The 11404-nt window shown below is 41.0% G+C and overlaps 1 protein-coding gene across 1 annotated transcript in view; it reads left to right on the forward strand.

Annotated features, from left to right (window-relative positions):
* LOC104985999 (dihydrodiol dehydrogenase 3-like) overlaps window positions 1-8813 on the forward strand; it is a 17322-nt gene extending 8509 nt beyond the window's left edge. The window contains exons 6-9 of the mRNA XM_010836399.1: window positions 2767-2876; window positions 4029-4194; window positions 6724-6806; window positions 8672-8813. Coding sequence (XP_010834701.1) covers window positions 2767-2876; window positions 4029-4194; window positions 6724-6806; window positions 8672-8714 — 402 coding nt within the window. The 3' untranslated portion in view covers window positions 8715-8813. The remainder of the gene's footprint in view (window positions 1-2766; window positions 2877-4028; window positions 4195-6723; window positions 6807-8671) is intronic.
* The last annotated feature ends 2591 nt before the right edge of the window (window positions 8814-11404 follow it).

Genomic DNA, 11404 nt, shown 5'->3' on the forward strand with positions numbered 1-11404 from the left:
CTAGCTTTTTTTGTAGTGATGCTTTCTAAGGCCCACTTGACTTCACATTCCAGGATGTCTGGCTCTAGGTCAGTGATCACACCATCGTGATCATCTGGGTCAGAAGCTCTTTTTTGTACAGTTCTTCTGTGTATTCTTGCCACCTCTTCTTAATATCTTCTGCTTCTGTTAGGTCCATACCATTTCTGTTCTTTATCGAGCCCAACTTTGCATGAAATGTCCCCTTGATATCTCTAATTTTCTTGAAGAGATCTCTATTTTTCTTTCCCATTCTGTTGTTTTCATCTATTTCTTTGCATTGATCACTGAGGAAGGCTTTCTTATCTCTCCTTGCTCTTCTTTGGAACTCTGCATTCAGATGCTTATATCTTTCCTTTTCTACATTGCTTTTTGCTTTTCTTCTTTTCACAGCTATTTGTAAGGCCTCCTCAGACAACCATTTTGCTTTTTTGCATTTCTTTTCCATGGGGATGGTCTTGATCCCTGTCTCCTATACAATGTCACGAACCTCTCTCCATAGTTCATCAGGCACTCTGTCTGTCATATCTAGGCCCTTAAATCTATTTCTCACCTCCACTGTATAATCATAAGGGATTTGATTTAGGTCATACCTGAATGATCTTGTCTAATTCAGTGAAACTAAGCCATGCTGTGTGGGACCACCCAGGATGGGTGGGTCATGGTGGAGACGTCTGACAGAATGTGGTCCACTGGAGAAGGGAATGGCAAACCACTTCAGTATTCTTGCCTATAGAACAGTATGAAAAGGCAAAACGATAGGATACTGAAAGAGGAACTCCCCGGGTTAGTAGGTGCCCAATATGCTACTGGACATCAGTGGAGAAATAACTGCAGAAAGAATGAAGGGATGGAGCCAAAGCAAAAACAATACCCAGTAGTGGATGTGACTGGTAATAGAAGCAAGGTCCCTGGAGAAAGGATAGGCTACCCATTCCAATATTCTTGGGCTTCCCTGGTGGCTCAGATGATAAAGAATCTGCCTGCAATGCGGGAGACCTGGGTTTGATCCCTGAGTTGGGAAGATCCCCTGGAGGAGGGCATGGCAACCCACTCCAGTATTCTTGTCTAGAGAATCCCCATGGACAGAGGAGCCTGGCAAGTCACAGTCCATGGGGTCACAAGGGGTTGGACATGACTGCACAACTAAGCACAGCACAACATATATGTATAATCGATATTCTAAATTAAAAAGGCTTCAAAACTATTGTGATTTTAGCATTAATTTTGCCTCCAAGTTTTCATTGTGAAAATTTTCAGATATTAGAAAAGTTAAGGGTACCATCAAGTATGCTCATATTTTCCCTTTTCTATGCAAAATGTTTCACATTTTGCCACATTGGCAGATGTGTGTGTGTGTGTGTATTTACATGTGTAACATTAGGTTGAACTGATCTCATTGTGGCTCACATGTCACTTTGAGTCATGTATCTCAAGCTTTTTTAACCTGTCATGGTCACTCAATTATATTTTCTAACTATGATATCCAAACAGTTTTTTGACAAATATAATAGATTTATCAGACTATCATCTTGTATTGTTAATTTGTTTCTCAATTCCTGTAAATTAACAGATAGTCCTGAACCCCTTACTCATGCTCATAAATTTATACATTTTGGGAATATGTCCTTTACATGCTGTGCCCCTCACATGGCACCCAGCAGGAAGCACATGATAACCAGCTATCCCACTGTGATGATGGTTATTTTGTTCTCCTATTAAAGCTACTGGTAGCTAGATTTTAAATTTGGAAATGTGTATTTCCCATGTTGAAATTGCCCAGTCATCTACTGGATAATAATTGTCCTCAGAGGAATTTCAATTTCCCCCAGGTGTTCATATAATTGTTGAGAATCCATCAATGATGTTCACCTGAATTAATTATTTCGTTGGGACAGTTTTCAATATTTTCAATGTAAGCACTTTTTAATCTTCTTACCTGACATTTTATTGTAAAAATAAAATTCCCTCATTAAGTCAGGATAAAATACACCTATTCCTATAAGACAGAAGGCAATGGCACCCCACTCCAGTTCTCTTTTGTCTGGAAAATCCCATGGACAGCAGAGCCTGGTGGGCTGCTGTCTATGGGGTCCCATAGAGTCGGACACAACTGAAGCAACTTAGCAGCAACAGCAGCAGCAGCAGCAGCATTTCTATGAGACAAATCAAACACTTTCCTTCTTCCCTTTAATTGTCAGTTTCTGAGAAAGGAGTTTTCATAATAATCATCCGTGGAGGGAAACGTTTTTGCTCTTTCTCTCTCAGGGATTTTTGTTGACCCTGTGTGCTATATTTGCTCTCACTCATGATTCCCTTTGGTGTTAAAATGTACTCAGATGTTACCAATGGGAACCCATCAATCTGGTTCTTTTGTCCTGCAGACATTTATTCACGTATCTTGGAGCAAATTCTTGCTTTTTGCAAGAATTGATGTCCAAGACTCAAACAGTTGTTTTCTTGTCCCAGATCTGGAGTTAGGTATGTCACCTGGTAATGTATTTAGAAACTGAGTTCTGCTCCCTGGGGTTGCTTGTTCTCGGGAATGTTATTACTTTTTCTGTTTTTGGGAATAGAGATATAATATGTATTTCTTTTAAAAATTACTTTATATTGATATTTTCCATTCTAATTTAGTGTTCCATAGTTTATTTTTTCTTTAGATGTTTTAAACTTTTTGCCTTTCTCTGTCATATTGGTATCACCTTCCTATATAACCTGACACTCTTTTATGTTGGCATTCTACAGGTGGAATGTCACCCTTATCTCAATCAGAACAAACTGTTGGAGTTCTGCAAGTCACATGATATTGTTCTTGTTGCCTATGGTGCTCTGGGATCCCAACGATTGAAAAATTGGTAATGAACGCTAAGGAAGACAACAGAGTTTACCTAAAATTCAATTTTTCATGGAATATGTTTTTTTATGTTGTACTCAGTGCTCTCAACTGGCAGAGGGTAGAGAGGGAAAATGGAAGAGCCTTCTCTTTTGTCTTCTCATCACCTACCCAAGTATTTTTTACATTATATGTGTCTTGTAGATTAGTCAATAACAAGTGACTGAATTAAAATCTATATATAATCCCCCAGTTGAAATCTAAGACATAAGCTTAAGTCATGATTTACTTGCTTAGTAACTAATGAACACGTTGCTAGTAAAAGACTCTCTGAGCTTCCCTTGCTATGCTAAGTCACTTCAGTCGTGTCCGACTCTGTGTGACCCCATAGACGGCAGCCACCAGGCTCCCCCATCCCTGGGATTCTCCAGGCAAGAACACTGGAGTGGATTGCCATTTCCTTCTCCAATGCATGAAAGTGAAAAGTGAAACCGAAGTTGCTCAGTCGTGTCCAACTCTTAGCGACCCCACGGATTGCAGCCTACCAGGCTCCTCCATCCATGGGATTTTCCAGGCAAAAGTGCTGGAGTGGGGTGCCATTGCCTTCTCCTTACCTTATGCCAAAAGTCAGGATAATAAACCTCCCAGGTCAATGATGATCAAAAAAAATGATAATTTGAACCATTTTTGTAAACATCTGTATAAGTAGTGCACACTGTAAATAGTGATGAAAAGAATAGTTACTATGAGACTACTCAATTTTTATCAATACTGAGAAAGTTAAACAAAAAGTATCCATCTTTTCCTTCTCCTTTTATGCTCTTGTACTTACTTTGGGGCTATGATTGGAGAGGAAAAACAACCCCTGAAATGTACAAGAACAAAACCACAGCTGTGGAAACATTGATCTCAACTCAGCATACACCCAGGTGACCAGGAGAGCTTTGTAAACACAGATTGGGAGGTGACAGAGTCAAGTTTCTGATTCAGTTTGTCTTCAGCTAAGCCATGGGATTTGTATTTCTAACAAGACTCCAGGTGAAACCAATGCTGCTGGTCCCTGGACCACACTTTGAGAAGCACTGGTCTAGAGTGGACCTACTTGGTCTGTTTGAGAATCCTCTTAGAAACTGAGTACTCACTCTCAGCTCAGGATTTCTTGATTTCCTTCCAGGGTGAACCCGAACTACCCTATTCTTTTGGAGGATCCAGTTCTTTGTGCCATTGCCAAAAAGCACAAGCAGACCCCAGCTCTGGTTGCCCTTCGCTACCAGATACAACGTGGGGTTGTGGTTCTAGCCAAGAGTTACAACAGGAAGCGGATCAAAGAGAACATGCAGGTGATGAGTGGGGCTGTAGGCAGAGGGCTTCTAAAGAATATCCATCACAAGGGTCATTTTTGTCCAGCTCTCAGATTACTTTTGAGTCAAAATGAGTTACCTGTTCTTTCCTGTGCATGAATGCCATGTGTGTATTGCCAGTGGTTTTCTCCTCCTGATGTGGCAACAGGAGAGGTGACATGGCTGGAGAGGGTTAAGGTTGGACAGAAAATAGAGATTTTAGATCCAGCATTACGTCTGCAACTTTTTCTGTCACCTTGTGCAAATGACATCTTATTTTCTTTGTTTTCAATTGACAAAGTTGCATTATGTGATTTTCTTAAATTGTTTAGGCTGCTCTAACAAAATACCACAGATTGAGTGGCTTAGCAAAAAAATTGAACTTTATTCCTCACAGTTCTAAAGCTGAAATACTGGAGTCAGGGTGCCTGGGTGATCAGGTGAGGGCTCTCCTCCAGGTCACAGGCTTCTCCTTGTACCTTAACATGGTGGAGGGGGCAACAGAGCTCTCTCAAGTCTCTTATATGAATATGATACTGTTCAAATCTCATTCATAAAAGCTCCACTATCATGATATAATCACCCCTCAAAAGCTCCATTTCTAGCACCATCACAGGGCGGGTAAGGTTAACAACATATGAGTTTGGGGACATGCGAGTGAAAGCAGTCATCCTGAACCAATTCATCATATTTTATTTTACATTTCTCTGAATATTAATGTAGTTTCATTTTCATGCATTTCAGTTTCTGCCTTTGTGAAGTTCCTATTTATGACTTTGTACATTTTTATTAGATTATATGTCTTTTTATTTTTATATTATACCATTAGCCATAGCTGTACAGGAAATCTCCCCCATTTAGGGGTTTAAGGCAGAGATCGTTTATGTGTCTCTTGATTCTGTGGTTTCACAATCAACCTGCACTCAGCTAAGCTGTTGTCTTCTTGGCTGAACTCTTTTGGGTATTTGTAGTTCAATGGCACCCCACTTCAGTACTCTTGCCTGGAAAATCTCACGGATGGAGCAGCCTGGTAGGCTGCAGTCCATGAGGTCGCTAAGAGTCCGACACGACCGAGCAACTTCACTTTCACCTTTCACTTTCATGCATTGGAGAAGGAAATGGCAACCCACTCCAGTGTTCTTGCCTGGGGAATCCCAGGGACGGGGGAGCCTGGTGGGCTGCTGTCTATGGGGTTGCACAGAGTCAGACATGACTGAAGCGACTTAGCAGCAGCAGCAGCTGTTCAGTGCAGAGCTGCTTGGCAGTTCTGCTTTAGCAGGTGGATGAGCCTATTGTTAGAGAAGACTGCATGCTTCTCTGTATATATTGTCATATATATTTGGCTAGACTGTTGTCAACCTACTTGGTCTTTATCTCATCACAGCACAATTAACCCCAGTCAGTGAGTGGGAAAAAAATCCTCTTCCTGTCTGGGCTCAGATCTGACTCACCACTTCTGGGAAATATCACTGTCCAGTGGAAGTTACAGGTCAAACTTATTCAAGGGTAAGGGAAATGTTCCCTAATAAACTGGTTTTTTGTTTCCACACAAATCTCAATCTGTAATACACTTAAACTGATTTTTGAATATGACATGAAAAGGTATATACATATAGTTAAACAGAAATCTATGGGTCAGTATTTTCCCACAGATTTTCACTGTCAACTCTGTCATGTATCAAATGTCCATAAGTACATTTCTGGCCCCTCTCTGTTACTTTATTATAGTGGAAAATAATCTTGTTTTAAATAGCGTTCTTTTTTTCCCTTTAAGTATGTCGTCACTGCTCTTGACTAGCTGTTCTTTTATATAAAATTTAGTATCAATCTACCAACTTCCACAAAATAATAACTGTTTAAGACTTTGGTGCACATTGCATTTCTCACTTTGGAGAAAACTGATTTGTATATGAAATTGACATTTCCATTTTGTGACTATGATATGCATTTTTAATTATTTAAGTATTCTTTAATATTTTAAATGCATCTCATAACTTTGTCACAGAGACATGTACATAATCAATGTTTTAGATTTATTCATAGGTAGTGAATAAGTTTGCTATCAGATTCTTGATTAGGTTTTCACAGGGGATCCTCTTTTCCATACTTGCTTAAGCTCTATGCTGTGTCATATTTTAGGGGATGTTGAGAAGGAAGAAAACAGTCTAGTGTTCGGTCAAGTGCATGTATTTTGTCCAGGTTGTCCAACAGTGTCTTTGTTTGCAAAAAAAGTTGATTTTTTGTTTGCTTTTCTTCCGTCAAAAGAAATTCACGTAGAAAGATAGGGGATTGATGCCTTGCAACCTGTGTGTGTGTGTCTGTCTGAGAACTGGAGCAGAAAAGTAGAAGTTGTAGAAAGGAGAAGTGAGAACTCTGCAGAGGGTCCCAAGTTGTTCACCTGGAAGCTGAAGACAGACACGGCTTCCCTGTCCCCTCTTCTTGTCTCCATCCAGCTGGAAGGTCCTGCAGTCCTCAGGGGGAGGCCAGCTCCTTAGGGGAGAAGTCAATGTGATTCTTCCTTTATTCCAGGTTCTTGACTTTGAATTGACTCCGGAAGACATGAAAGCAATTGATGGCCTCAACAGTAACATACGATATTATGATTTAGTCTTGTAAGTGACTTGTGTATATTTCACACATACACTGTTTTCTGTAGCAGGCAGGTCAGTAGGGGAACTAAGCTTTTTAAAAACTTAATTCTCAGAAGACAATCCTGGTTTCCAGAATAGCTGTCAACCTTGGGCTTCATGCAGACCTCAGACCAAAGGTCCTCCAGGGCTCCATCTCTAACCAACAGAAATGTGAATGGGGCACAGGACAGCCCATAAATAAAATCCCCAGATTTGACATGGTGGTGAATTCACTACTTTGTGCCCCTAATCCCTGTGACTGATGTATCTCCTCTCAGGGCCCAGGAATCCAGTAGACACCGAGGGGACAGTGCCTGCAGCCTGCTATTCTTTTAGGGACCTGTGAAGATATTTTATCTTTAAACTTTTTATAAAATTGGGAGGAAATGATTAATAATGACTAATAATAAATCCAGCTTGGACTACATTTGTGTTTATCCTAACACAATTGTAAAATATATTGTTGATATTTTTTATGGAGGAAAGTCTCATGAAAGGCAAAATGCATCAGTACTGAGAGGTCACATGGCCTGGTCTCCACTCCCTTCCCTAAGTGTCTGGTGAATTTTCTCCCTAATGGGCCTTTCTTTACCAAGACACCATCCATTTCTTCCAAATAGATCTCTTCATTGGCCTTTTCCCCCTATTAATAATCCCATGTCCTCATCCTTATAATCTCACAAAACTGAATTACAAGCTGATCATAAGCTTGACTGACCCTTCAGTGAGTGATGGCCGTGTCCTTAGCAGGACACACCCAGGTAAGATCGTCTGGGTCTCTCTGGTTTCTCGAGTCAAGACTCACTCCAGTGTTGCCTTTGTTCATCAGGGATCATCCCCTAGGGAACTCCTAACTCCTTGACTTTGACTTAGTCACTAACATGAAATTCCAGCTGCCTAATTACTGCAGGAGGATGTCAGGATTGAAGAGAAAGAAGGCTAATCAAACAGAGAGATATTAGAAGAGAGTTTAGAGAGAAGGTAATACAAATTATTAGTAAAAGGAAGATTTAGTTTTAAATGAAAGATGTCAAAACTTTGTCTCCTGTTTGTAAAGCTATATCATGATTCTGAAAAAGGATATTACAAATGAAAACAAAAAGATGGAAATTTACTTTTCTGTATTCAAAAACTTTTCAGTATATTTCTCTGTTCACCTTCATCAGGCTGTCAGTGCCTGGACTTCCTCATGTTTGTGGGTTTAAGTCAACAGCATAACTCTTGGCATATGGAATCACTCAGAATGTACTCTTTAATGAAATAAATTGAAAGGAATGAATTTAGGAAGAAAAGTAAAAACATAGGGAAAAAAGGAAAGCAGCAGTAATACTAATTATTAATTAGCCACTGTTTTAATCCTTTGTAAATTAAGAAAATAGTCATCTCACTTTATCAGTATTGTTGCTTATGCGTCCATGACATCTCAAGAGGTCAGAAGGTTCTTAATGGAATGCCTTCTATTTTGAGGGGTGCTCAGTACTTACTTGTTGAATGGATGTGTTAAAAAGATCTGCACAATTGTTACTGAGATCATCATCATCACCACCCAGGACCAAATGTTCCACCTAGGGCTGAAATGACCTTCATGTTTTAGCTGTAGTTCTCAGACCTTCTTATAAACTGTAATTCCAAACAAGGGAAATATCACTGTGATGTTTATATTGCTTGTGACTGTGGGAATCAGACACGCAGGCACTGTTCACACATGGACTGGGTGCCTGGGGTAGAAAGTGGGATGTGATTGTGGACTGAGATGTTTAGGCTGTCCTGGCTACATCCACAGAGAAGCACTCTCCTTGGCCATGTGATACAGAATTAATAAATTAACATCCCTCCTTCTCTTTCAGCCTTGCTGATCACCCTGACTATCCATTTTCCGAAGAATACTGATTGTGAGCGATCCATCATGGTTCTATCAGAATTTACTGATTTTTGGGGTGTGGAGAGAGTTGTTATGATTGGTGGAGCTAATTAAAAACTGTGTCTCTAGTTTAAGGCTTCTTGCTTTTTGTGTATGTGAAATAATAAAGACTTCAAAGCGAGGATACTTGGGAAGGGATTAAAAAGCAGAGTTGGAGACTTCCCTGGTGGTCCAGTGGTTAAGAATCCATGCTTCCACTGCAGGGGCCATAGGTTTGATCCCTGGTTGGGTAACTAGATTCCCCAAGCTGAGCTGTGCAACAAAAAAAGAAAAAAATACCACTATATATAAAGTAAGTCTTGCTGCAAAAAATTTGAAGAGTAGCAGAAGAGTAGTGGCTCTTCTACAACTGAGGCCATCAAGAAAGAACTTACAGAGTCTAGCTGGCATGTGGTAGAAGAAATCTAGTTAAGACCCACACCCCTAGCAGGTGACACAGAAGAGGAGAAGTACCAACAGGCTCAGAGATTGTCCTTAAAGATCGAGGGGTTTAAGACCCATGTTAGGAACCCCAGGTCTGAGGACTGGCCCTGGGAAGACGAGCCCCCTCGACTCATTTGAAACCTTATGGAGCTTTACCAGAGGGTTCAAGGAGCCAAGACTCTACTTTGCAAGAGTGTGTGCACATGTGACTGCTCTCAAGTCCATGGGGCAGCTGACTGGCACTGCTTGATGCTCTGACCAGCCTGCAGGACCACCTCGGTCCAGGCCATCCCCCTGCACAGGCTCCTCCTCCAGCCGCTCTTGCTTGGCACTGCTGCCTACTGAGGGGGAGATGGCCATCAGCCATCACAGGCACCAGGGAAAGTGGTGCCAACTCAGAAGTGTGTCTCCAGCCCCAGTCTTGTCCCCAACAGGTCACCCATCACCACTGAGCCCAGAAGAAGCCTCAGCTCACCACTGTCTCATCCTGCTTCCAGTCCTATCTCCCATGGAAATAGCAGCTACCAGTTCACCTTGGGGAGACGTGGCCTCCGATCCTGTTCACTGACCAAAGTCACTGGTCACCAGCAGACCACGCAGAGACACCCTGTGTGGCGAGTCCTACATAAAGGACATCCCTTTAGACTTTGGACTAAGTGAGTAAGTGTTAGTCACTCAGTTGTGCCCAACTCTTTGAGACCCCATGGACTGCAGCCCACCAGGCTCCTCTGTCCATGAGATTTTCCAGTCAATGATACTGGAGTGAGTTGCCATTTCCTTCTCCAGGGAATCTTCCCAACCCAGGGATCAAACCTGGGTCTCCTGCACTGAAGGCAGATTCTTTACCAACTGAACTACAAGGGAAACAGACTCTGGACTAGATGACTGCTTAACCTCATAGAGACAAACAGAAAAGACCAAACAGATTAGAAGAAACACACACACACATCCCAAGTGAAGGACCAAGATAAAACCTCATCATAAAAAAAAAAAAAACTAACCTATTGAGAGATAAATACTTTACCCGAAAAAAACTCAAAACAATAGTAATAAAGGTGCCCACTGAATATGTGTAATACAGAACTTCAATGAGGACTTCAAAGAACTAGAAAATATTAAAAAGACTTGATCAGAGCTGAAGAACATGGTAACAAATGCAATATACACCAGGAGGAATCAGCAACAGGTTAGGTGATACAGGAGAATGCATTAGCAACCTGGAAGACAGAAATAGTGGAAATCACTCAATAAGAACGGCAATAAAGAATAAAAATTTTTTCATGAGAATAACTTAAGGGAGCTCTAGGATAACATCAACTGCACTAGCATTTGCATTATAGAGGTCTTAGAGAAAAAAAGACAGATGCAGCAAACATATTTGATGAAATTATGGCAGAAAGATCTCCAAACCTGAGAAGGGTAAAAGATATCCAGGTGCAGGAAGAACAGAGGGTCCCAAGCAAGATGAAACCAAAGAGGCCCACACCAAGACACATCATAATTAAAATGACAAAAGTTAAAAGTAGAAAATTCTAAAGGCAGAATTCTGTAGTTGTAATATCCATTCCAGATGCTCTTCACCTTAAGCTCAGAGTTAAGTGGAACAGACATCAGTCTCCAGGCAGCCCCTACATAGGTTGGAACATTGCACATAAGGATTTCTGCGATCACTCTGGTTTGAGGGAGGCAGCAGAGAGCTGAACTGCCGCCCTTTACAGATCAAGACTCCACTGTACGAGTCAGAGGAGAGATGAGTGTGAATAAAAACACAAGGAAATCATAGAATAGAGACGCAGACTTAGAGAATGCACTTGTGGACACCACGGGGGAAGGAGATGGCAGGATGAATTGAGAGTAGCATTGACATATGTACACTACCGTCTGTAAAACAGATCTTGGGAATCTGCTGTGTAGCACAGGGAGCTCAGCTCGGTGCTCTATGATGACCTAGAGGGTGGGATAAGGGTGTGGGAGGAAAGCTCAAGTGGGAAGGGATATATGTATATTTACAACTGATTCACACAACGTTGTAAAGCAATTATCCTCCAATTAAAAGAACTAAAAATTTTTTTAAAGAAACATGCAAGAAAATATCCTTCAATTTCTCTTAATTACATGTTCACTTTGTTTCTGACGATCTTTGCTTGATTCTTTCCTTAAGTTCCTAAGAGATTTTTCACTTAGTTTTTGTTTCTTTTCTTACCTTTCCATGGGAGAATTCAGCACTTTCCAGCTC

The sequence above is a fragment of the Bison bison genome, unplaced genomic scaffold (genome assembly GCF_000754665.1).
Source record: "Bison bison bison isolate TAMUID 2011002044 unplaced genomic scaffold, Bison_UMD1.0 scf7180017864063, whole genome shotgun sequence".
Lineage (NCBI taxonomy): Eukaryota > Metazoa > Chordata > Mammalia > Artiodactyla > Bovidae > Bison > Bison bison.